Genomic DNA, 26427 nt, shown 5'->3' on the forward strand with positions numbered 1-26427 from the left:
TCTCCAAAAAGCTTGTTTGCAGAGGGAAGCATGAAGTGCTCTAAAACTTCCTGGTAGACGGCTGCGCTGACTTTGGTCTTGATAAAACACAGTGGACCTACACCAGCAGATGACATGGCTCCCCAAACCATCACTGATTGTGGAAACTTCCCACTAGACCTCAAGCAGTTTGGATTGTGGCCTCTCCACTCTTCTTCCAGACTCTGGGACCTTGATTTCCAAATGAAATGCAAAATTTATTTTCATCTGAAAACAACACCTTGGACTACTGAGCAACAGTCCAGCTCTTTTTCTCCTTGGCCCAGTTAAGACGCTTCTGGCATTGTATATTGGTCATGAGTGGCTAGACACAAGGAATGGAACAGTTGTAGCCCAGGTCCTGGATACGTCTGTGTGTGGTTGCTCTTGAAGCACTGACTCCAGCAGCAGTCCACTCCATGTGAATTTCCCCCAAATTTTTGAATGGCCTTTTTTTTAACATTCCTATCAAGGCTGCAGTTGTCCCGATTGCTTGTGTACCTTTTTCTGCCACGCTTTTTTCTTCCACTCAACTTTCCATTAATATGCTTAGCTACAGCACTCTGTGAACAGCCAGCTTCTATATCAATGACCTTTTGTGGCTTACCCTTTTTGTGGAGTGTGTCACTGACTGCCTCCTGGACATCTGTCAAGTTAGCAGTCTTCCCTATGATTGTGTAGGGTATTGAACCCGACTAAGGGACTATTTTAAACTCTTAGGAAGACTTTGCAGGTGTTTTTTGGTAAGTCTAATTTTCTGAGATAATGACTTGTGTGTTTTCATTGGCTGTAAGCCAAAATCAACAACATTAACCGAAATAATCACTTTAAATAGATCACTCTGTGTGTAATGACTCTATATAATATATGTGTATCCATTTTTATATTGAATTACTGTAAAAATTAACTTTTTAAAGATATTCTAATTTATTGAGATGCACCTGTACCTTATGTTCTACATCTATGCAATACAGATCTATAAAAGACGAATTAACCGTCGTCATATTTAAAGAAATCTAGTGTGAAGTTACCTGTAACTTTTTTTAATTTCATCATGAGTTGCACCTTTCTCCAATCCAAGAATTTGATATAAGGCTTCTCCTGATGTGGACAAAGAACGCTGCCTTTCTTCAGACATTTTATCCTGAAATAATTGAGGTAAAATCAGTATTACTATCCTTTACAGTTGAAGAAAGAGGTCAGCAATGCAACGCACAGATGTGGACAATGCAGTGGTGAATTAAAATTATATTATTAAACAACCTAGAATACAGCTTAATATAATAGAATCAAAATGTAATATGATGGGTCACAGGAGAATCAACTTGTGAAAATATGTAGAAATATACATAAACACGTATCTGGATACTTAAAATAGAGCTAGCAGAGCCGTATATACTTTCCTAATGCACAATCAGTAACCTTGGACTAAACTAACGACAGGCTCTGATATTTCAGTGTTACTCTCTAACAAAATCAATTACGGTGAATCTGAGAGACACACTTAGGGCGGCTTTGCACGTTGCAACATCGCACGTGCGATGTCGGTAGGGTCAAATCGAAAGTGACGCACATCCGGCGTCACTTTCGACATCGTTGTGTGTAAATTCTAGATGATACGATTAACAAGCGCAAAAGCGTCATTATCGTATCATCGGTGCAGGCTCCGACTTTTCCATAATTATGCTGCCGCAACAGGTATGATGCTGTTCCTCGTTCCTGCGGCAGCACACATCGCTGTGTGTTACGCCGCAGGAGCGAGGAACTTCATCTTACCTGCCGCCGGCGGCTCTACGGAAGGAAGGAGGTGGGCGGGATGTTTACATCCTGCTCATCTCCGCCCCTCCACCGCTATTGGCCGCCTGCCGTGTGACGTCGCTATGATGCCGCACGACCCGCCCCCTTAGGAAGGAGGCGGGTCGCCGGCCAGAGCGACTGTCGCAGGGCAGGTGAGTGCATGTGAAGCTGGCATAGCGATAATTTTCGCAAAGCCCGCCTTACAGTTATATGAAAATGTTTGGGAGCCCCTATTAATGTTAACCTTTTTTCTTTACAACAATTTGGGTTTTTGCAACAGCTATTTCAGTTTCATATATCTAATAACTGATGGACTGAGTAATATTTCTGGATTGAAATGAGGTTTATTGTACTAACAGAAAATGTGCAATCCGCATTTAAACAAAATTTGACCGGTGCAAAAGTATGGGCACCCTTATCAATTTCTTGATTTGAACACTCCTAACTACTTTTTACTGACTTACTAAAGCACTAAATTGGTTTTGTAACCTCATTGAGCTTTGAACTTCATAGGCAGGTGTATCCAATCATGAGAAAAGGTATTTAAGGTGGCCACTTGCAAGTTGTTCTCCTATTTGAATCTCCTATGAAGAGTGGCATCATGGGCTCCTCAAAACAACTCTCAAATGATCTGAAAACAAAGATTATTCAACATAGTTGTTCAGGGGAAGGATACAAAAAATTTTCTCAGAGATTTTAACTGTCAGTTTCTACTGTGAGGAACATAGTAAGGAAATGGAAGAACACAGGTACAGTTCTTGTTAAGCCCAGACGTGGCAGGCCAAGAAAAATATCAGAAAGGCAGAGAAGAAGAATGGTGAGAACAGTCGAGGACAATCCACAGACCACCTCCAAAGACCTGCAGCATCATCTTGCTGCAGATGGTGTCAATGTGCATCAGTCAACAATACAGCGCACATTGCACAAGGAGAAGCTGTATGGGAGAGTGATGCGAAAGAAGCCGTTTCTGCAAGAACACCACAAACAGAGTCGCCTGAGGTATGCAAAAGCACATTTGGACAAGCCAGTTACATTTTGGAAGAAGGTCCTGTTGACTGATGAAACAAATATTGAGTTGTTTGGCCATACAAAAAGGCGCTATGCATGGAGACAAAAAACCACGGCATTCCAAGAAAAGCACTTGCTACCCACAGTAAAATTTGGTGGAGGTTCCATCATGCTTTGGGGTAGTGTGGCCAATGCCGGCACCGGGAATCTTGTTAAAGTTGAGGGTCGCATGGATTCAACTCAGTATCAGCAGATTCTTGACAATAATGTGCAAGAATCAGTGACGAAGTTGAAGTTATGCAGGGGATGGATATTTCAGCAAGACAATGATCCAAAACACCGCTCCAAATCTACTCAGGCATTCATGCAGAGGAACAATTACAATGTTCTGCAATAGCCATCCCAGTCCCCAGACCTGAATATCATTGAAAATCTGTGGGATGACTTGAAGCGGGCTGTCCATGCTCGGCGACCATCAAACTTAACTGAACTGGAATTTTTTTGTAAACAGGAATGGTCAAATATACCTTCATCCAGCATCCAGGAACTCATTAAAAGCTACAGGAAGCGACTAGAGGCTGTTATTTTTGCAAAAGGAGAAACTACAAAATATTAATGTCACTTTTATGTTGAGGTGCCCATACTTTTGCACCGATCAAATTTTGTTTAAATATGGATTGCACATTTTCTATTAGTACAATAAACCTCATTTCAATCCAGAAATATTACTCAGTCCATCAGTTATTAGATACATGAAACTGAAATAGCTGTTGCAAAAACCCAAATTGTTATAAAGAAAAAAGGTTAACATTAATAGGGGTGCCCAAACTTTTTCATATGACTGTATACTTCAAAAATAACAGCGGACGTTTGATAGTCTAGCCCACTAGCAATACAGTCCAACTTAAGAACTACTTCACATCACCAAGAACTGCACAGCTAGCCAGGAAGCAACCGCTGAGCCCACTCGAATTGCCCATGGGAACTGGTCTTCTCAGCCTGACAATGTAAAGTGCCGGAGAAGGCCAGTTCTGTGCGATGGTCATGGTGGTCCTCAACCCAACCCGGAACAGTACAGACATGGGGGGCAAAGTGGAGTGCGTGTTATGTGGTGTGGAGGTGGTGATACATGCTAGCTGCTGATTGTCTGTGTCCTGTTCACGTCTATGGGCCTTATGCTACGCTTGGTCAGGAAGGAGGCAGGCAGCCAGTAACACTTGCATCACTTTACTGTGTAATTTGCCAGAAGAAAGTTTCACACTGTACAGCAGACTCGTCATCATCATAATCTTTCAGGTACATTAACTCCAGCTTCCGGCTCGGCTTTGCAGGGACGGCCGTAATGGGGCAACTTAACCTCCCGCTTCTTCAGACCCACTTCACCAGCATGGTGTTGGGACGTTCAGCTCGGCTAACGGACAGAAGGACCCACTTGCCCTCTTGCTGCAACTGCTTTCTCACAGGTACCGGCAGATAACGCCTCCGGTAGGAGCACCCCAATTTCTCCTTACATCTCCATTACACTCTGGACTTATGTCCTGCTGCAATAGAGCCCCTTCTGACAACTTTGCTTCTCTTCCTGTCTTTCTCTTGCTGTTCCTGTAGCAGGGACCAGGGGATGGCAAAGGTATGGGCTTCCTTGACTCCTTAAATACTGTCCCTGCCACCTCCACCCTTTTGCACTCCACTCTTCTCTTCTGTCACTCTTGAACTTTGCTCTTGATCTGCACTGTTTCATAGCCTTTCCCTATATGCCTGAACTAGGAAGTTCCTTTTCCTATATATCTTCCTGTGCTAATGAGCTCTCTCTCACTTAACTCCGTGCTGCCCTGTCATCTACCAGTCCATCCCTTCTCTCTGAGGGACCCGGGACCCATGACCTCTAGTGGCAGCCAGCCGTACAACACAGGAAAAGGTTCATTAATGCAGACAGTTTACAAAAATCCAATACATTGCAATTTCATCATTCACTAGCAGAGAAGTGGGGGCGGTAGAATACACGTCACTCTAGTACAACCTCACAATCTGGAACTTGGGGGCCTTGAAAGGTGGCATCTGATCTTCTCGGCTTCACTGCACACTCTGGAACTTGGCGGGTCTTAACAGACAGCAATGGTCTTCTCGGCTAGACCGTGCTGGCCCGAGCTGGGAGGTATTTACAGGCGACCTCTGCGGGATGTCAGTAGACCTAGTTTCTTCCTGAGCAGTAGGGTGAGCAATCTGCACTCCTACTCGCATGTCTATTTCCTTCTGTTTGGCATCAACTCCCTCCCTTCTATGATGTCCAGAGCTTTTCTATTTGGCTGCTGCACCTCTGCTATCACCTATCCTCGTGTCTCTCTAAATCTCCTCCCTGAAGAAGCAGTTGTCTTAGGCTATGTGCACACGTTGCGTAAATACATGCAGTTACGCTGCGCTTTGTAGCGCAGCGTAACTGCATGCGTCCTGCGTCCCCTGCACAGTCTATGGAGATTGTGCAGGGGCCGTGCGCACGTGGCGTTTAAGAGCGCAGCGCTTCGGCTACTGCCGAAGCGCTGAGTAAAAAGAAGTGACATGTCACTTCTTTCCTGCGCTTTGCCAGCAGCTCCTGCTCTGTCTATGGCAGGAGCTGCAGGCAGAGCGCATGGAATCGGCTTTCACTACGGACATTTCTGCAGCGATTTAAAGCGCACATGTGCTCTTCAGATCGCTGCAGAAATTTCTGCAGTGACTGTACGCAACGTGCGCACATAGCCTTACTCTTTAGATCCAAGTGGTTTCCTTGACCAGCAGAGGGCAATGTTCTGCTACCATCCCTGTTAGATCTGATGGAAACAGCAGGCTGTTATATCCACTTCCTTACATAGTCATGGACAAACGTTTTCACACTGATGCAAATTTTAATTTTCCCAGTTTGCTCTTTCACCATTTTTAGATCTTTCAGTCAGATGTTTCTGTGGTTACTGAAGCACAATTATCAGCATTTCAGAAGAATTTTTCAAGATTTCTGCAATTCAATCTAGCATGCTGGATATCAGCTTCTGGGCCAAATCCTGACTCATCAAAATGCATTCTTCCTTAATAAGAGCCTGGCGTTTATCACAATTCTGTGCTTTTGTCTGTCCTCCAAATTTTTGAGACTTTCTAAGGAACTGGACCTATGATTGCGTTTCCCCCAAGAAGATGCCGCCAATCACAACAATGATCTGTAATGTAAGGGTGGTGTCACACACAGCGATGATGACAACGACGTCGCTGCTACGTCACCATTTTCTCTGATGTTGCAGCGACGTCCCGTCGCTGTCACTGTGTGTGACATGCAGCAACGACCTGGCCCCTGCTGTGAGGTCGCCGGTCGTTGCTGAATGTCCAGCTTCATTTTTTGGTCATCGCTCTCCCGCTGTGACGCACACATCGCTGGGTGTGACAGCGAGAGAGCAACGAAAGGAAGCGAGCAGGGAGCAGGAGCCGGCTTCTGGCAGCTGCGGTAAGCTGTAAACAGGGTAAACATTGGGTAACCAAGGGAAGACCTTTCCCTGGTTACCCGATATTTACCTTCATTACCAGCGTCCGCCGCTCTCGCTGCCAGTGCCGGTTCCTGCTCTCTGCACATGTAGCTGGAGTACACATCGGGTAATTAACCCGTTGTGTACTGTAGCTAGGAGTGCAGGGAGCCAGTGCTAAGCAGTGTGCGCGGCTCCCTGCTCTCTGCACATGTAGCTGCAGTACACATCGGGTAATTAACCCGATGTGTACTGTAGCTAGGAGTGCAGGGAGCCAGCGCTAAGCAGTGTGTGCAGCTCCCTCCTCTGCACATGTAGCACAGCGACGCGTGTCGTTATGATCGCTGCTGCGTCTGCTGTGTTTGACAGATAAGCAGCGATCATAACAGTGACTTACAAGGTCGCTGTTGCGTCACAGAAAATGGTGACGTAACAGCGACGTCGTTGTCGCTATGTGTGAACCCAGCTTAATGCATGATAGAGATAAGTGTTAGAAATGTAAGATAGGAATGTATAGTGTGTAAGCGGTAGCAGTGTTGATAATGATAATGTAATGTAAAATGTTCTTGTATAATGTAAAGTATAGCAGTCTTATGGAGGATGTGATCATGCAGAGCATTATAATGTGTGTGTATAAAAATGTAGGTAAAAGGTCAAGTCTACCCAGCAACAGGCTGTAGAGGCAGACATAGTCAATATTGGGACTGGCCCACAGGGGATTGGTTAGCCTGCAGGGAAAGAAACAGGTTTCCTTTTAGAACTTCAAACAGGGATTACTTTGCAGCTAAAGCAGATGTAATTCAGTGCTCAGCAAATCCTTATGACATGGGTGTCCCTACATCAAAAACTACTACATGTAGTATTTAGCATGACCGCCATGATTTTTAAAGACAGCATCAAGTGTTCTAGGCATGGAATGAACAAGCTGGATAAATGTAACAACATCTATCTTTTTCCATTCTTCAAGATTGACTTCTTTTAGAACCTTGATTCATGATGGAGAGTGATGCTTAAATCCTGGTTCGGATTGGCCCACTGAGAAATCAGCGAATCTTCTAGTGGGCCCCACTGTAGCATGGACAGTGACAAGAAATGGAAGGCTTCTCCCCCTCCTACCCTAGCATAGCTATTAACTGCTCTGCTAATCTGCATCCATAGCTGCGCACTACGTCGTTCTAGTCCTGTGGTCGCGCTAGGTGTTGGAGTCAGACTGAAACCTATACGGAAGAGGTGCCAAAGACAGTAGTTTCTCCCGCACAGGTGTCAGTCTGAATTCAACCCCTACACAGCAGAAGAAGGAGGGAGTGTGCTGCTGTGGATGCAAATTAGCAGAGCTGTGAAAAGCTGTGCTAGATGACACCCCTCTTGCAGAGGTGCTAAACTGACCAACTTAATTGTTCCCTGTCTTCACCCCCCAGCGTGATGAGACTTTGGGTAGTGGGGACTGTGAGGTTACCATAACAGCCACATGCTGTGCAGTCTGTGTCGCGTGCGGGGAGTGGACGCTGCGCTCACCACGCTCGGGTCCGGCACTGCTGTTGCTCGGTGGCTCAAGCGGTGGGCCGGATCCGGGGACTCGAGCGGCACTCCTCGCCCGTGAGTGAAAAGGGGAATGGTTTTGGGGATTTATTGTCCGTGACGCCACCCACGGTTGTGGTGAGGTTGTGACACCACCGCTGCTCTGGACGGGAATCCCGGGAGCGATGACAGGGAGCAGCTTGGATGTTGATCTTCCCCTCCGTGGGTAGGGGGATTGGTTGTCCCGGGGCCCGGTGAGGGAGGGATGGCAGGCGGGTTACGGGGCCTGGTGAGGTGCAGGGTCGCGGGGGCACCGCGGTGCCGCACGGCACGGTGGTACTCACTCAGCCAATGACGAATGCAAAGTCTCCGATAAAACAAACGGCTGGATGGACGGGTCCCACAGACGGCTGCGGTGGTTCTTCTCCCGGTAGGTTGGTGGTGACTGCCTTTCCCTGCACCTGTGTTATGTTCTCGGTTCTGGTGGCTTCCCACCGGTAACCCGCTCCCCAGCTTGGATGGAGGCTGAGGGAGCCCCTTTTACCCGCAGGCTCTGGCCCTGGGAACTGTAGCCTTGGCGGTGACTGTATTTCCCTTCACGGTTTGAGCTGTTGCCTTCAATCGAGTCTTGACTAATGGGAAACCCCGGAGGTTCCCTTCGCTAACGGATTTGACCGGTTTTACGGCGACTCCTAGCCTGGTCGGGGTCCGTAGGCCCTGCCGAATGGTGCTGGCTTCTCTTCGCTCCCCGATCTGGTACCGGCGGGCCACCGCCCATCCCTGGTCCTTACGGTTCACGTCAATCAGCCCCTCCTGCAGACGGTCACCACCATCTGCCAACCTTGCTGTATGTGCCTGAGCCACGCACCCGGACACAGTCAGTCTCCTCCACTACCACTTCACTTCTCGACTCAACTGCACTCTCCACTTCAACTGCTTCCTTTTCCCGCCTCCAGGACTGTGAACTCCTCGGTGGGTGGGGCCAACCACCTGGCTCCACCCCCTGGTGTGGACATCAGCCCCTGGAGGGAGGCAACAAGGATTTTTGTTTGACCTAGGTGTGCCTAGCCGGGGTGTGGGGTGTGTTGTTGTAGTACCTGTGACGTCCTTGCTTGTCCAGGGCGCCACATCTGCACTCTCACTGCTGTCAATCCTCACAGTAGGAGCTTGTTGAGGCTGTGATTTGATTGCTGCCCACACCTCCTCTCCTCCCTTTTCTGCTAATATTATTATCAACAAGACTCCTTCCTGAAGCTCAGAAGACTGATATGGGAAGCAGTTTTCATTTTTAAATACTATTATATGTGAAATACTATTTTATGTAATATATGGTAAAACTGACATGTCAGTGTGATGCCTCAGGTCGGTATGAGTTTATAGATACCAAATATGTACACTTTTACTTTTATCTAAGGGGTTAAAAAAAATTTGTTTGTCCAAAAAAAGAATGGCGCTTTTTCTGCCATTTTCTGACGCCCATAGCGTTCTCATTTTTTAGGATCTCTGGCCCAGTAATGGCTTATTTTTTGTGTCTTGAGCTCACAGTTTTAATTATACCATTTTTGTGAGGATGCTATATTTCAATCGCCTGTTATTGCACTTAAAAAAAAAATTGTGGTCACAAAACACGTCATTTTGGAGTTTGAATTTTTTTTTCTTGCCACGCCATGTACCGATCAGATTTATTGATTCTATATTTTCATAGATTGGCCATTTCTGAACTCGGCAATACCAAATATGTGTATATTTTTATTTTTTAACTGTTTTATTTTCGATGGGGCGAATGGGTGGTGAATTTTTTCATACTTTAAAATATTTTTTTTTACATTTTTTATTTATTTTACTAGTCCCTCTAGGGGACTTTATCACTGCACAGTCTGATCGTTTGTTCATTTCTGCTGATCAAAACAACACAGCTCTGATCAGTGGAAATGCAGCATTCCTGTGAGCATTCCTGTGAGAGTAGCTGCTCTGTCCGCTCACACAGGAAATATGTCATGATAGCGACAGGAGTCATCACATGACCTGTCGCTACCATGGCAACCTCCTCGTGATCGCGTCACGGGCCTCAGATGGCGGCGAAGAAAGGCGCAATCCCCACCGTGGCCATTTAAATTGCAATGTCACATTTTGACAGCACAACCTAAGTGGAAAGCAGGCGTGGGTGGATCACTGATAGCACCACATGTCTGCTGTTTAAATCAGCAGACATGTGCAGGGATCACTGCTGGCTCACCACAGCAGCCTCCAATGATTACCGCTATATGACCAAGCATGTAACGGTATGTCCTTGGTCGTAAAGGGGTTAAAGTCAATTCTCCTGGCATTTTCAGCTTGGAAGATACTCTGTACTTTGCAAGTTAATGGGAAAGCTCTAAAACACCCAAAGATGCCCATTTCAACCATTGTTTTCGCCATTATTAAAAAAAAATTGCAGCCAACAATCATCGGAAAAATGCTGAGAATACAACCAAAAAACAACAGATTAGATACATAAGGAAATTAAATTATAGATTTTTCTGAATCATCTTCTTAAAAACTTTGCAGGTTCTACTGAGTGCAAAAATCCTACGAAAGCAGCCATGGTATTAAATATAATTTAATCCATTTAACCCTTAAAAAAAAAAAAAAAAAATATGTTTACACATATTCTAAATGAAACATCCAAAATGGTATAAAAATGGTGTAATTTGCAGTCTGTGTTGAAATAACACAAGTATAATAACTTCAATAATTCGCAATTGTGAGCACAGCGGTTTCAATTTAGTTTTGTATGATACCTTAAGGAATTATGTTGCTGTTCTGTAAACTAACTCCACCAGCCAAACCTTATATGCCTGAGGGAAATCTAATGGCAATTATAGGTGATAAAGTTCATTATTCATTTCCTTTCTGTTTCATGTTTTATTGACTGGCTTACTACTTAAGCGATTTAGCATCAATTCAATTTATTCTTATTGTTTCTTATTTCTCTTTTAGCAGGCCAGTAAATGCCTCGTTCAAGTTGCGCTGGCGTTCTAAGTATTTTTTTCTCGTGAACACAGAAAAGTTTAAAAAATTTTAAACATATTAAAATATTAAATCATAAAATGAAATAATAGGCTGCGGTCACACTGTGGCGGAAAACAGCAGCGGCTCTGCGCCGCTCTGGTCTTGTCACCGTTTTCCTGCACATACATCTTATATTGCAAGGAAACAGCCTCGGGTTCACCACGATTGGACTTGTGGTCTTGCAAGTGAAACAGCTGTTGCCCCGAAATAAAAAACAATAGTGCAGGAAAACAGGTGAAAGACCACTGTGGCATCAGTTTTCAGCCGCAGAGTAAGCACTACACATGAATGCTGCCTTTTAGTTTGCACCGTCTAGTAATTGGCGCTCTTCTCTGAAAATGTGCAAAACAAGAATGCCGCGGAGACACCATCACATGTTTCTCAACGCTGGCAGGAAACTAGCCAGGTCTTTCACCGGGAAGGAACAACCATGGGAAGGCAGTCTCCAGTCAAGGAGACCACCTATGCCAAACATGGTATCCATCCACAGACAGCTGTTTCGGGGTATTTGCCCCTCATCAGTGTGGAGTAGGAAACTGGCTAGTGAGAGCAATGCCTAGTAGAAGACTACATAGGTAAGGATGGTTGACCTTGGGGAGATCAACATCTAAAACCGCGGATACCATGTTTGGCATAGGTGGTCTCCTTTACTGGAGACTGCCCTTCCCATGGTAATCCGGGCTCATACAGCCATCCGTCCTCACAACCGTAGGAAGGGGGTATTTACAGGGGATTTATTTGTCAGTGACGATACAAGTGGGTTGCGGTGAGGGATGGTGACACCGCCGCTGCCTTGTATGTGGGTGCCCGGGGCTGATGGAGCGGGGCAGCACGGATGGAATCCCCTCTACGGGTAGGGGAGGTGTAGTCCCGGGGCCCAGGTGAACGTGGTTGGTGATTGCAGAGAGGGTCATGCAGGGTTGGACCAGGGATGGTTGGTGTACTCACAGTTCCAAAGAATTGCACACGAAGTCCATTGGTAAACCAAATTGCCAGTGACCGGTCGCCGCCTGTATTTGGGTCCCACACCCGGGTGTAGCAAACAGGGGTCCCTTCCTCCTGCAATAAGTGTTTGTGTCTTCACTGGGACAACTCCGCTTGGAATGGGGAAGTCCACTCCCAGTACTGTGTGTGTTGGGAGCTGTGGCCCGCGAAATCTGACCCTTGGGATCTCTGTGGGTTCTGATGGACACCCTATCCCCCCCATTGGGCTTCCGTTTCGCTCTCTGGGCTTCTTTAGAACAAGGCCTGAAGCCTTGTCCCCGGCTGGTCAATTGACAAGGGGCTTGCAACCTTCCTCGCCCTAGGGTCCAGGTACTCCGACTGTGCACGGCCTCCGGACCAGATTCCCGGTGTCGGCACCAGCGGGCTACAACCCCGGTCCACTTTAGGTCTCCCGCGACCGGATCTCCGTCACCTGTGGTCCTGCTTGGCGTCTGCCACCTAGTCCGGTAGTCCAGGGGCCCCAACCCCTGACTCCACTGCACTTCACACTCCTCTACTGTTGACTGTCCAGACTAGACTACTGTGTTCCCTCCCCTGATACCTCAAGACCCCTAGGTGGGCGTTCCCATCCACCTGGTCCCACCCACTGGTGTGTCCCTATTGTCATGAGGGGGTGACTAGGCTTTACTGGCTGGTGTTGTGCACCTGGGTGTGGATTTTTGTGTTGGTGAGCCAAGGAGGGTGGAGATTTGTACCTGAGAGATTTGTACAACCTCTGTGACTACCTGGTTTTGCCAGGGCATCACATTATCATCACCGTCTCCCTGTAATGTGTAGATCCTGATCTGAAATCATGTGTCTTCTTCTCCGCACTTGTTCTCCGACTCTCACATGTGAGAGAATCAGATCACAGTAAAATGGCACTCATCTCAAACTTGGAGCAGGGCTTGAACGGAGTGTCATTCGCATATCGCATCCGATGCTTTCGTATCAGATGCTGTACGCTCGACTGACCCTAGTCTGATGAGAATACCCCTTTTGGACCAAAAGTACTGCAGGAATAAAGAGGTGCAAAATATTGCTCATGTTAGTGTCGCGGGCGGAGGGGACGCGCTCCCCACGCTCGGGTCCGGGGCTTCTGCTGCTGCTGCTCGGTGGCTCGAGTGGTGGGCCGGACCCGGGACTCGAGCAGCACTCCTCACACGTGAGGGAAAAAGGATGGTTTGTTTGGAGAGAGAGTTCGTGACGCCACCCACGGGACATGGTGATGATGGCACCACCGCTGCTGGTGACGGGGATCCCGGGACAGATGGTAGGGAGCAGCTAGGATGTTGTCCCCTCCGTGGGTAGGGGGGTTGGTGATCCTGAGGCTGTATAGCTGGGGGTGCAGGGTTGTAGGGACAGCGCGGCGCGGTGCCGGACGGCGCTGGTGTACTCACTCAGACAATCACTGACAGAGTCTCTGGTAAACCAAAACGGCCGGATGGACAGGTCCCGCAGCCGGCTGCAGTGTTGTTGTGCTCTCCCCGGATGGCTGATGGTGGCTGTCTTTCCCTGCACCTGTTAGAATGTTCTAACTCCTGTGGTTGCCCACCGGTAGTCCGCTCCCCGGCATATAGGTGCCGTAGGAGCCCGTTTTGCACGCAGGCGCTGGCCCTTGGATCTCTAGCCTGTGGCAGTGGCTGTATATCCTCACGGTGCGGACTGTTGCCTTCTGTCAGGACTTGGTTGTTGGGAAACCCCTGGGGTTCCTGTCACACTCGGATTTGACTATTGACGGCGGCTCCAAGCCTGGTCGGGGTCCGATGGCCCTGCTTGTGTGCTTAGCTTCACTCCGGTCCCCGGTCCAGGACCGGCGGGCTGACGCCCGACCCCGGTCCTTATGGCTTTGCAGAGTTCCACCAACTCCTGCAGATGGCCACCATCTGCCAACCTTGCTGTCAGTGCTTGGGCTCCGACCCAGACACTTGCAGTCTCTCTGCTATCAAACTCGACTCCAAACTCAATCTGACTGCTTTTCCCGCCTCCAGGCCTGTGAACTCCTCGGTGGGTGGGGCCAACCGCCTGGCTCCGCCCCCCCTGGTGTGGACATCAGACCCTGGAGGGAGGCAACAAGGGTTTTTGGTTGACTGCTGTAACTGTCTAGGGTGGGTGTGGCGCCCTGGACAAGCCAGGGGCCACAGGTAACAACACACACACACCCCCACCCCCAGCAGTTTCACAGCAGACATCCCCAGTGAAACTTGATTCCTTTCCTCGGGCTCAGACTGACACACCAGGTGGACGGAGTCAGGAGATGGAGTCGCCCACCCAGGAGTTAGCTGGCCTGAGGCAGGAAACAAGCCCAGTCAAGTCCTAGGAGAGGAAGAGAGAGGAGGTCTGCAGAGAGGCAGACGCAGACTGGGGCCTAGGATTGGAGCCTAGGGCCCTCGTGCAGCAGAGAGTCAGGCAGACGGTAGTGGCCGTCTGCAGGGAGCCGGGGAGACAGTTGGTGGAACCGTAGGTAGCCGGGGCTTGGCGGTGGTCCACCGGTACCGAACCGGGGAGGAGCGTGTACGGAGGTGGAAGAAAGGGCTTACACCACCAAACTGGGTCAGGGGAGAAACAACAACCGCAGCCGTCTGTGGGCACCCGTCCATCCAGCCGAGTGTTTTACCAAGGACTGTGTCGTGATTACTGACTGAGTGAGTACCCCGTGCCGTGCGGCACAGCGCTGCCCCTGCGACCCTGCACCTCACCAGGCCCCATAACCCGCCTGCTACCCATCCACCTACCTCACCGGGCCCCGGGACAACCAACCCCCTACCCACGGAGGGGAGAACTAACATCTAGCTGCTCCATACCATCACTCCCGGGATCCCCATCCAGAGCAGCGGTGGTGTCACAACCTCACCACAACCGTGGGTGGCGTCACGGACAATCTCCCTTACCAAATCCCCTTTTACTGTGGAGCCTGGGATCACAGACCGGGTCACGCCACCGTGATACCCACAGAAGTGACCCCGTGGCCCGGATCTGAGTACCCCTGGTCCCCGGGCGACACATGGGGGTATGTTTATGTTGTTATGTATGTGACTACCTGGCTAGTCCAGGGCATCACATTAGCGCCAAAGGATTTATATTGTCTTTTATAAAAGGGAAATACTTCCTGAAAGCTAACACCTTCAGACCAGCAAGTCAGGTTTCCATTATTCAGACCAGGAGAGTGCTTTTGAAAACGAGATTTAGACTCTGATTGTGTATTATGGTCCTTAGAGGCGGAGCACCCGGACTCTGCAACCCCGGCTGCGGAGCAGTCAGTTCCTTCTTTCACAACAGCGGAGGTGGAGTCTCTGGAGTTGCCGGTTCCACCACCGCGCGGCATCCCGACGGCTGTTGGGACCGCAACAGTAAAATTACAGCCTATGCCAGCTAGAGAGTCGAGGCCGGACGCTGACGTCCCCTACTGGGAACGACACCAGCCAGAGCTGAAACCGGAGGTGACGAATCCAGACCAGCAGCAATGGGAGGTTGTTGCCCGTGCTGAGAGAGAAGGATTATCTAAGGAAGGCCACCTTCCGTGTCAGAGGGCCGTGGGGCAGAGGACATGTAAAACAGTTTAACCCCGACAAAGAGTGGGGTTTCCTCTGGGAGGCGAGCCTCTCTGAAGAAGTATTTGTCGCTCGGAGAGATATAGAGCAACATCTCCCGAGAAACCACCCGGGTCGTAACCTGGAGCCGGGAGAGGTGGTCACCCACACTCGGCATTGGAGTGAACAGGGCTGGTACGCTCTAGATGTGAAGCGGCTCGCTATGGTTAATGAGCGGGTTCTGCCAGCCGCTGCCATTGACTACCAGCCTCCAAGTGAGCGGTAGTGTAAAATGCAAATGTTATTGCAGAGCTGTTAGGCATCTGTGTTTCCTTTATTATTTTCCTAAGTTTGTTATTTTTCATATAGAGAGAATGGTAGAAGATAAGTGTTTAATCAACAAGGCTTAAATGAACAGAGAGAGTTACCTGATTGACGAGAAGATTATACTGTATAGTGTGTACCCCAGTGCATGGATTTCGTTACATATATGCACCAATGTTATATTAAATATGGACCATGGTCATAGGACTGGTTGTGACCAACACAGACTTGTGTATTGTAAATAGTTGCACCTCCTGTGCCCACCAGAGTTGTCTTTCACAACACCCGGGACCTTACCCTGGTCACGAACCCACAATAGGTATGCAGCGGGTCAGGTTGTTTTGGTGGCTGGTTAATGGGATCCGGGACATTGGGACTGGACTGTCACAGGAAGAGGCTGCAACGGAGCAGGTTGAGCCTCCGCTACTAACTTAACTGGTAGCGTTCCATCGTTGGTTTAACAAACTCTAAAGTTACGTAATGTTCAAGTACCCAGCCTCCCTAATGTGGGATGTATCTTGTAAATAAAAATGTTCCTTTTTCTACTTTTGTAGTTTTGAAAAAAAAATAAAACCTCTGATGTCCTGTAGCTCGAGGACGAGCAACGTTTAACCAAGGGGGAATGTGACGCCCCTGGACTATCAGGTCATCACAAGGTATTGTATAATCTGCCCTCCCGTGCAATATCCACCTCCTTCTTGGTTATGGGTCCCAAACTACATGGTGTTGCCTACATTAGCCAATTAAAACCTAGGTACACTCTGCACCACACTCACCAGACACACCAGTGGACGGCCTGAGTGGAATAGGGTCGCCCACTTGGGAGGTTGGTTAGAGGAGGTCAGGAGTGTCAGGAGTAGAGAGAGTGTTGTGTTGGAAGTGAAGTTGAGAGGAGGTCAGGAGCAGGGCTCCTAGAAACTGTCTAGGTGGCAGATGGTGGTCTGGGCCTAGAGGAGCTGGACCCCTGGTCACAGGGGATCATGGCAAGGGGCATGGAACTGTCGAGGAGGACAGCCGGTGGCCTTGCACCATCACCGAGCTGGGACCAGGGTGCGACGGGGTATATGGACCCTAGGTCACGGAGTAGCTTCAAGCAACCTGACAATTTACCCTGCGAGAATGGAGCCTTCAAGATCCGCTTTCCACCCGCTCCAGAATTGGGTACTAGCGCAACGAGGGGGATAGGACTTTCCACTAAAACGGTCCAGGAAATCCCAAGCATGAACCCTGAGAGCAAGCTCCCACACTTAGCCATAGTGGGGAGCGAGACCCGGCAAGTTCCATACTACCGGGACCAACAGAGAAGTAAACTTAGTGCCAGGAGACAGGTCACGGATCACCAGGCAGCACCATTGGGGACAGGACCCAAACTAGCTCCCCTCAGCGGCAGCGGTATCCAGAACTTTGGTTTATCCAGTTGTTGGTGTCAGCTTAATGGACTGAGTGAGTACGCAAGTGACCCCCTTCACTCCCCATGGCAGTCACCCAAACACCATCACCGAGTCCCGGGGCAATCTCTCCACCCGTGGAGGGTTCTAACACCTGGCTGCCCCATTCCATCACCCCCGGGTACTCCCAACTGCAGCGGTGGTACTCCAAATTACCACACACCATGGGTGGCGTCACGAACTCTAACACAATCCCCTGTAAATACACCCTTCACTTGAGTGGCCGCACGACCCCCAGGTCCGGACACCCTTCGAGCCACTGCGGATCCAGATCCGAGCAGCCCGGCAGCTGACACGAGGGGTGGCACACTTTTTTCCACAGTTTTCTAGTCAACGTTTTAAGCCCCAATTCAGCAAGCAGTACTGTTTGAAATGTCTCAAAAATGTTGCTATTTATGGTGCATTTGATGGGACTTTTATGCCAATTCCAACATTTTGGGGGGGCGAGGCCAAGCCGTGACAAGTGATGTGACAAATTCATGATCCTTATGCTTCAAGAGTGGCGTAAATTACAACATTAAGGTACACCATTCTCTAACTTGAGTACATTTACATTTCTTATGCTGGAGTATGGCAGCTGAAAAATGTGTGAAATTCATTAAGAGGCTTGATCACTGGACGCATATTACTGCAGCTGACCCATAACGTTTAGTTTCTTAAATTCATCCCTTCCTAGCAGTAACACAAGACTTTAAAAAGATTTAACACATTCCTCATATGTGTCAGAATAAGAGATGAGCAAATTTATTCAAGGGAAATTTAATTTTACTCGGATATCCAAATATACAAAAATTTGTATTTTTGAGAATGAAGATTTTTGTAAATTTGCTTCGTGCAAATTCACCAAATCGGTATCAGGTCAGTCAGACGGTTAGGGCTGCTTCTCACAGAAAATCTCGCATTGGAATCGGACACATGTTAGTGAATGATTCAGCTCTCATCTGCGATTTTTTTCTCAGTCCAAATCGGACTGAGAAAAAAATCGCAGCATGCTGCTTTTTTGCGAGTTTCTACTGCGAGTCTCTCCAATGCAAGTCTATGGGAGCGTGTAAAAAATCGGATGTCACGGGACGGCACTCACACCATCCTAGTGACATCCGATTTTCTAAATACATTTCTCGCATGCTTCCTAAAACACTGGAAACGAGCGATGTCTCACATTGTCTGTCAATCACTATTCTCTGTCAGTTGGTTTCTCCCTCTCGGTCTCTATTCTCTCTGTCGGTCCGTCACTATCTCTGTCCCTCTCTCACAGTCTGTCGGTCATTTTCCCCTCCTCTCTCATACTTACCGTTCCACGATCCCCGGCGTGGCGCTGCACGGCTTTCTCACTGCTGCGGCGGCTTTCACTATTGTGAAAAAGCCGGCCGCTCATTAAACAATCTCGTATTCCCTGCTTTCCCCGCCCACAGGCGCCTATGATTGGTTGCAGTGAGACACGCCTCCACGCTGAGTGACAGGTGTCTCACTGCACCCAATCACAGCAGTCGGTGGGCGGGTGTATACTGTGCAGTGAAATAAATAAATAAATAATTAAAAAAACCGGCGTGCGGTCCCCCCCAATTTTAATACCAGCCAGATAAAGCCATACGGCTGAAGGCTGGTATTCTCAGGATGGGGAGCTCCACGTTATGGGGAGCCCCCCAGCTTAACAATATCAGTCAGCAGCCGCCCAGAATTGCCGCATACATTATATGCGACAGTTCTGGGACTGTACCCGGCTCTTCCCGATTTACCCTGGTGCGTTGGCAAATCGGGGTAATAAGGAGCCCATAGCTGCCACTAAATCCTAGATTAATCATGTCAGGCGTCTATGAGACACCTTCCATGATTAATCTGTAAGTTACAGTAAATAAACACACACACACACATGAAAAAATCATTTATTAGAAATAAAAAACACAAACAAATTCCCTCATTACCAATTTAATAAGCCCCAAAAAGCCCTCCATGTCCGGCGTAATCCAGGATGGTCCAGCGTCGCTTCCAGCTTTGCTGCATGGAGGTGACCGGAGCTGCAGCAGACACCGCCGCTCCTGTCACCTCCAAGCAGCAACTGAGGTGAGTAGCGCGATCTACTGAGGTGTCACTGAGGTTAATCGCGGCCACCGCTGGATCCAGTGGCGGCCACCGGGTAACCTCAGTGACAGCTCAGCTGATCGCGCTACTCACCTCAGTTGCTGCTTGGAGGTGACAGGAGTGGCGGTGTCTGCTGCAGCTCCGGTCACCTCCATGCAGCAAAGCTGGAAGCGACGCTGGAGGTCCGTGGATTACGCCGGACATGGAGGGCTTTTTGGGGCTGATTAAATTGGTGATGAGGGAATTTGTTTGTGTTTTTTATTTCTAATAAATGATTTTTTCATGTGTGTGTGTGTTTATTTACTGTAACTTACAGATTAATCATGGAGGATGTCTCATAGACGCCTGACATGATTAATCTAGGATTTAGTGGCAGCTATGGGCTGCCATTAACTCCTTATTACCCCGATTTGCTAACGCACTAGGGTAAATCGGGAAGAGCCGGGTACAGTCCCAGAACTGTCGCATATAATGTATGCGGCAATTCTGGGCGGCTGCTGACTGATATTGTTAGGCTGGGGGGCTCCCCATAACTTGGGGCTCCCCATCCTGAGAATACCAGCCTTCAGCCGTATGGCTTTATCTGGCAGGTATTAAAATTGGAGGGACCGCACGCCGTTTTTTTAAATTATTTATTTATTTCACTGCCTGTACAGTAAAGACCCGCCCAACGGCTGCTGTGATTGGTTGCAGTGAGACACCTGTCACTCAGCGTGGGGGGGTGTCTCACTGCAACCAATCATAGGCGCCTGTGGGCGGGGAAAGCAGGGAATACGAGATTGTTTAATGAGCGGCCGGCTTTTTCAAAATAGTAAAAGCCGCTGGAGCAGTGTGAATGCCGTGCAGCGCGGCGTCGGGGATCGGTGAGTATGATAGAGGGCTGCTAACTTCAGTCACTCGGGGGATTAGCAGTCACCGGTGAGTCCTTCACAGGTGACCGCTAATCAGGACGCGGCACAGACAGAGCCACAGCATGACAATGAAGTCGGGTGAAGTTCACCCGAGTTCATTCTGATCGTGCGGCTCTGTCTGTGTCTGCTGTCATCTGCCATTCAGCTCTGCTACATGGCTGTCTGTGTCTGCTGTCAGCGGCCATGTAACAGTGCTGAATGGCAGATGGCATAGTAAAAAATACGCATTACACACGCATTACACACGCATTACACACGCTAGTAAAATCATTAATTTATTCAGAAAAAGCATCGCACTTGCGTTGCACTCGGACCTAACGTGAACTAAAATCAGCCGAGTTTTTTTCAGCCCAGTCGGACCGATTTTACTCGCATAAATGTGTTTCCAGCCTTAATGTTTAAAACACAGAAAAAAGCTTGTAATCACCTCACCACTCACCTGTGTAACCCCTTTCCTGCACGCCATCCAGGTCTCAGAGCCGCCTTTTCTTTTCCTCATTGCACCAAATCTCCTGGCCTGTTCACTCTTAGCCAGGACTTCTGGGCATGAACAGACCTCATATATCACTGCGCACTGCATGTCATGAACATGTGAGATGCAGTAGCCAATGCGGCTTCGTCAAGGTCAGAAGTCCCGACCTAGAGTGAACAGGTTGAAGATGTGACAATGTAAAGAAAAAGACTGGAAGGCGGAAAGTGAGCCTTCTCTTTTGCCATTGTAGCTCAAATCTGTTTACTCATGGTCAAGACTTCCAGCTGCGACTGGACCTCAGAGATCACTGCATGCTGCATGTCCGTGTGGCTAGCGACAGGGAAAGAAGAGGCGGCTCAGAGGACAAAAAGGTGGACAGTGAGGGACGGACAGATGAGCAGTGAGGAGAGAGTAGTTTTGTGTTTTACATCTTACAAGTATTATGCGCTAGGATATAAAAAGACCCCAGAGCATACTATGGAGTATTCAAGTTGCAGTGATTAACTTCAGTGCAAATCAAATTTCTCAGGAAAATCTGCACATTTTGTGCAATTCTAATGTTGTCAGAATCACTCATCTGTAGTCAGAAAATATATTCATGCAATTTTTTCTAATATTTAACACTGGCAGTAGGAGTTCTTTTCTCCTTCTGGAAATTCTGGTAACTGAGATTGTTATAGGAATGTGGGCAATCATCTGCAAGTTATATCTGACTCTTGTTATCATCTGGTTGAAGAAAGGATGAGCCATTACAAAAATAATTAAACAATAAAAATCCAGCCTGCTGAGAGATGCTTCTTTCAAAAGTAGGGAGTTTGGGACAGTGGGGCTGCTCCTACTCATAGGGGAGCATCTAGGAGGAAAAGGCAGGATATTTGCCCATGGGAGAGCCATCTGGCCACCTAATGTGGTGATCTGAGGCATCTCCAAGGAGGTAGAATTTTTCAGCACACATACCCCTCCTGGAGTGGGATTCAGACGTTCTCTGAGCTCATTGTCAAATTGACAGCAAGCTCAGAGAAGTAATAAACCACCTGTTCCCTGAATTTAATTGTACTCACATCTTTCAGACGCAAGTACAATTTAAGCCCTGACTGCCAGCAATTCCAGGTCAGGGTGACATCAGCAGCATGATCAGGTCAGTTGATCAAACAGCTGATGACACTTCATTGCTCAGCAAAGGTGGTTAACATCATCATTGCAAGCTCTCCCAAAAGGAGAAATGAAAGGAAATCAAAGGAAAGGAGGAATGTGAACAGACAGTGGAGTGAGGGGGAGAAAATGTATGAGGAGATAGTATGGGGAAAGTAAACATATGAGGAAAAGGAAAATCTATTGGGAGACAGTATGGGGAGGGTGGAATGTGTAAAGAGACTGAATAGGTAGGGGTGGAAATATGTGAGAAGAGAGTATGAGGAGCAGGGGAAATGTATGAGGAGACAATATGGGGAGGTGGGGATTTGTGATGAGTCATTATATAGAGGGGAAATAATGTGTGAAGAGTCAGTATAGGAAAAGAGGGAAAAAATGTGTGAGGAGACAGTATAGAAGGGGAAATGTTTGACGGGTCAGTAAAAGGGGGAGTATTAGGGGACAGAATGGGGGAGAAAGGGGAGAAATATGTGAGTGGATAGTATACACATGAAAATGTAAAGGGTACAGCATAGAGAGTGGGTTGTGTGAGGAGGCAGTATATTTAGGGGGCAGCGTGGGGTGACAAAAATATGTGATGATCAATATTTGGAGAGAAAAGTGTGAGGGGATAGTATGGGGGAGAGAAGTGTAATGTGACACAGTACAGACACTGGGTCATTTGGATGGACAGTGTGAGGGCACAGTATGTAGGAAACAGTATGCAAAGGGGGTAGGAATGTGAGAAGGGGGCACAGTGTAGAGATTTGGCAGTATAGGGTGGATCATTATGAGGAGGATAATGTGAGAAGGGGGCCCAGTATGGAAAGGAGAAGCCATGTACCATAAAAGGGAGAGTGTGGGCATCATATTTTGTACTGGGAGCACAGTGAGGGACAATTCTTAATTCGGGGGCACAGAATAAGGCAGATATTTTTAAGGGCACCATGTTAGAATGTGCTGCAGAAGACCGAAGAAGATAGGCATCTGTAAAGATGAGCTGTGCATAGGAAAAGTCATCATGGCATCTGGATAAGATGGAAAAGAAAAGAAAGAGAACTAATCCAGCCAGAGAAGATGTTACCTGAGTATAAATGTTTATTTCAGATACTGACTATGTCTCATCAGTAGTGTGGTTCCTGTATGGTCCATAATCGGATGATGGCAGGTAACAACAACTATCAGTATCTCCTTACCATTGTTAATTATATACTAGGCATTGTAGGTTCATGCAATACAATTTTATATAAGTCTGGCCTGACATTACAATTAATCTCTGTACTAAGCTTGGTGATATATTCCTGTACTGATGATGGTTCTAGTGATAGGTTTCTGTACTGATGGTGGTTCTAGTGATGTATCCAAGTGCTGTTATTGGGTCTGATCCTTTACATATGTAACAATCCATAGCTTGTCACATAACATACATGGCTATGTTAAAAAAGTAGGGTGCAGTCTAACACAGAGTGACTGCAGACTTTGATCACAAAACAATCACTTTAATCATAAAAGTAAGAACTGTAGTGTGCCCAATCCCAAAAGCGTGTAATATACGCACTAGGTTTGACTCTGCTTTCAGGTTCCAGTGATTATCACGTGACCACTGATATGCGTTTTGCATTCTCACAGTTACCTGACAGCTATCTTTTCTTTCTGCTTCTCTCTATGAAGGAGGGGTTGTAGTTTTTCATTAAACATTGAGGGAATTAAAAAGTGCAGCTCGTTGGCATGTGACTGTAAGTGTGCAACTAGCATACAAGTGGTCACATGACGACTACTCATTGTATAGGAGGGATGCGATTCCCCTATGCTGATTCATATGAGATTGTTGTGTTCAAATTATATATACAGTACAGACCAAAAGTTTGAACACACCTTCTCATTCAATGAGTTTTCTTTGTTTTAAGACTCTGAAAATTGTAGATTCACATTGAAGGCATCAAAACTATGAATTAAAACATGTGGAATAAAATACTTAAAAAAGTGTGAAACCACTGAAAATATGTCTTATATTCTAGGTTCTTCAAAGTAGCCACCTTTTGCTTTCATTACTGCTTTGCACACTCTTGGCATTCTCTTGATGAGCTTCAAGAGGTAGTCACCGGAAATGGTTTTCCAACAGTCTTGAAGGAGTTCCCAGAGATGCTTAGCACTTGTTGGCCCTTTTGCCTTCACTCTGCGGTCCAGTTCACCCCAAACCATCTCGATTGGGTTCAGGTCTGGTGACTGTGGAGACCAGGTCATCTGGTGTAGCACCCCATCACTCTCCTTCTTAGTCAAATAGCCCTTACACATCCTGGAGGTGTGTTTGGGGTCATTGTACTGTTGAAAAATAAATGATGGTCCAACTAAACGCAAACTGGATGGAATAGCACGCCGCAGCAAGATTCTGTTGTAGGCATGCTGGTTCAGTATGCCTTCAATTTTGAATAAATCCCCAACAGTGTCACCAGCAACGCACCCCCACACCATCACACCTCCTCCTCCATGCTTCACGGTGGAAACCAGCCATGTAGAGTCCCTCCTTCACCTTTTCTACAAAGACACGGTGGCTGGATTCAAAGATCTCAAATTTGGACTCATCAGACCAAAGCACAGATTTCCACTGGTCTAATGTCCATTCCTTATGTTCTTTAGCACAAACAAGTCTCTTCTGCTTGTTCCCTGTCCTTAGCAGTGGTTTCCTAGCAGCTATTTTACCATGAAGGCCTGCTGCAGAAAGTCTCCTCTTAACAGTTGTTCTAGAGATGAGAAGATGTGTCCAAACTTTTGGCCTGTACTGTATATGAAATATATGTAAAAAACAAATTGTGGCTACGTCCATTTAGCACTAAAGAAAGAGGTAATCAATGTAATGCTTGAGGGGCCTGCAAGTAGAAATGAGTGAACCTGAGGTTCTGTTCAGAGTTCGGATACTTTACGTGCAAACTTAACCTGCACAGGCAACGCTGTGCTCTGGTACGCCTGGTGCTCAGCCCTGTGCAATCTACTTGCAGTGTTTGAACGGCTCGCACTGTGGGGTAACATCAGCGTAATAGGATGCAGTATGCAAACAAAAAAAAATTTAAAACGCCTACCCACCCTCCCCCGGAAGTGATCTGCTTATGGCTGGCTATATGTGGGCAGAGACTCAAACTGACAATCAGTGTTTTTGGACCTTCTCGGGCAAGGTTTGGATACGTGGAGGCTCGGTTCATTTGATGCCAGCGAACCGAACCTACAAAGGTTTGTTCAGCTTTACCGGAAAGTCAACTAGGCACTGGGAATGCAACCCAACACAATCAACCAACCAACCAGCCTTGTGGGCAGTTATAATATCCTAAAGATGTATAGTGGTGGATATTAAAAAATAGGTCACAAGGGTTTTGCCACCTAATCTGAAAGCAGCATAATGTAAAGATAAAGACCCTGGTTCCAGCAATGTGTCACTTACTTGGCTGCTCGCTGTAGCTCCAATAAAACCATAGTTTTATCAGCATCAGATTGACTAGTAAACCTGTGTGACGCCCTGGACCCCCAGGGGTCACAGTACAGAACACCACACACACACACTCTCCCCTGGGTAGGTGACACCAGTCAATCAAATCCTTGTTGCCACCCTCCAGGCTTGATGTCCACACCAGGTGGGGCGGAGCCAGGCGGTTGACCCCACCCACCAAGGAGTTCACAGGCCTGGAGGAAAAGCAGACAGTTCAGTTCAGGACAGTGGAAGTGAGAGGAGTAAAAACTGTGTGTGTCTGGGTTGGAGCCCAGGCACGTTCAGCAAGGTCGGCAGACGGTGGTGGCCGTCTGCAGGAGTTGGTGGAGGTCAGCGGAACCGTAGGACCGGGGTCGGGTAGTGGCCCGCCGGTACCGAACCGGGGAGCAGATTGAAGCCAAGCACCAAGGCAGGGTACTCAGACCCCGACTAGGCTAGGAGCCGCCGAAAAGGTCAAATTATCTGATTGCGGTCTGGACCTCAGGGGTTCATTCCCAACCAAGTCCCGTCAGAAGGCAACAGCCCAACCCGTCCGGATAAGTGCCACCGCCAAGGGCCAGAGATCCAAGGGACAGCGCCTGCGGGCAAATGGGCTCTCCCGACACGTACACGCTGGGGAGCGGACTACCCGTGGGAAGCCATAGGAGTCAAATACACATACACAGGTGCAGGAAAACGAGAGCCACCATCAACCCGTGAGCGAGAACACCGCAGCCGGCTGTGGGCCCCATCCATTCATCCATTTGGTTTACCAGAGACTCTGTCCTTCTGTGTCTGAGTGAGTACAACAGTGCTATCCGGCACCGCACCGCACTGCACCGCAACATTGCACCCGTGCCCACGCTGCCTTCCCGCATCCGGCCTCTGCACCTGCACCTATACATCCTCCCTACTACCCCAACCGGGCACCGGGACCAACAGCCCCTACCCACGGAGGGGTCAACACCTTAGCTGCTCTCCGCCATCGCTCCCGGGATCCCCCGTCACCAGCAGCGGTGGTGCCCACCATCACCACAACCCGTGGGTGGCGTCACGACCGACATCCCCAAATACCCACCAACAACCTCCCTTTTTCACTCGTGGGCAAGGAGGCGCTGCTCGAGCCCTGGGTCCAGCCCCGTGCTCGAGCCACCGAGGAGCAGAAGCACCGGACCCGAGCACCAGCGATCCCAGGCGAGCGGCGTTCCCACCCCTCC

The 26427-nt window shown here is 48.2% G+C and overlaps 1 protein-coding gene across 1 annotated transcript in view; it reads right to left on the bottom strand.

Moving 5' to 3' along the window:
* DNAJC5B (DnaJ heat shock protein family (Hsp40) member C5 beta) overlaps positions 1–26427 on the bottom strand; it is a 123680-nt gene that overhangs the window by 96513 nt on the left and 740 nt on the right. The window contains exon 2 of the mRNA XM_075316328.1: positions 1050–1162. Within this exon, the coding sequence (XP_075172443.1) occupies positions 1050–1156 (107 nt within the window). The 5' untranslated portion in view covers positions 1157–1162. The remainder of the gene's footprint in view (positions 1–1049; positions 1163–26427) is intronic.

Source organism: Anomaloglossus baeobatrachus, chromosome 6, assembly GCF_048569485.1.
Source record: "Anomaloglossus baeobatrachus isolate aAnoBae1 chromosome 6, aAnoBae1.hap1, whole genome shotgun sequence".
Lineage (NCBI taxonomy): Eukaryota > Metazoa > Chordata > Amphibia > Anura > Aromobatidae > Anomaloglossus > Anomaloglossus baeobatrachus.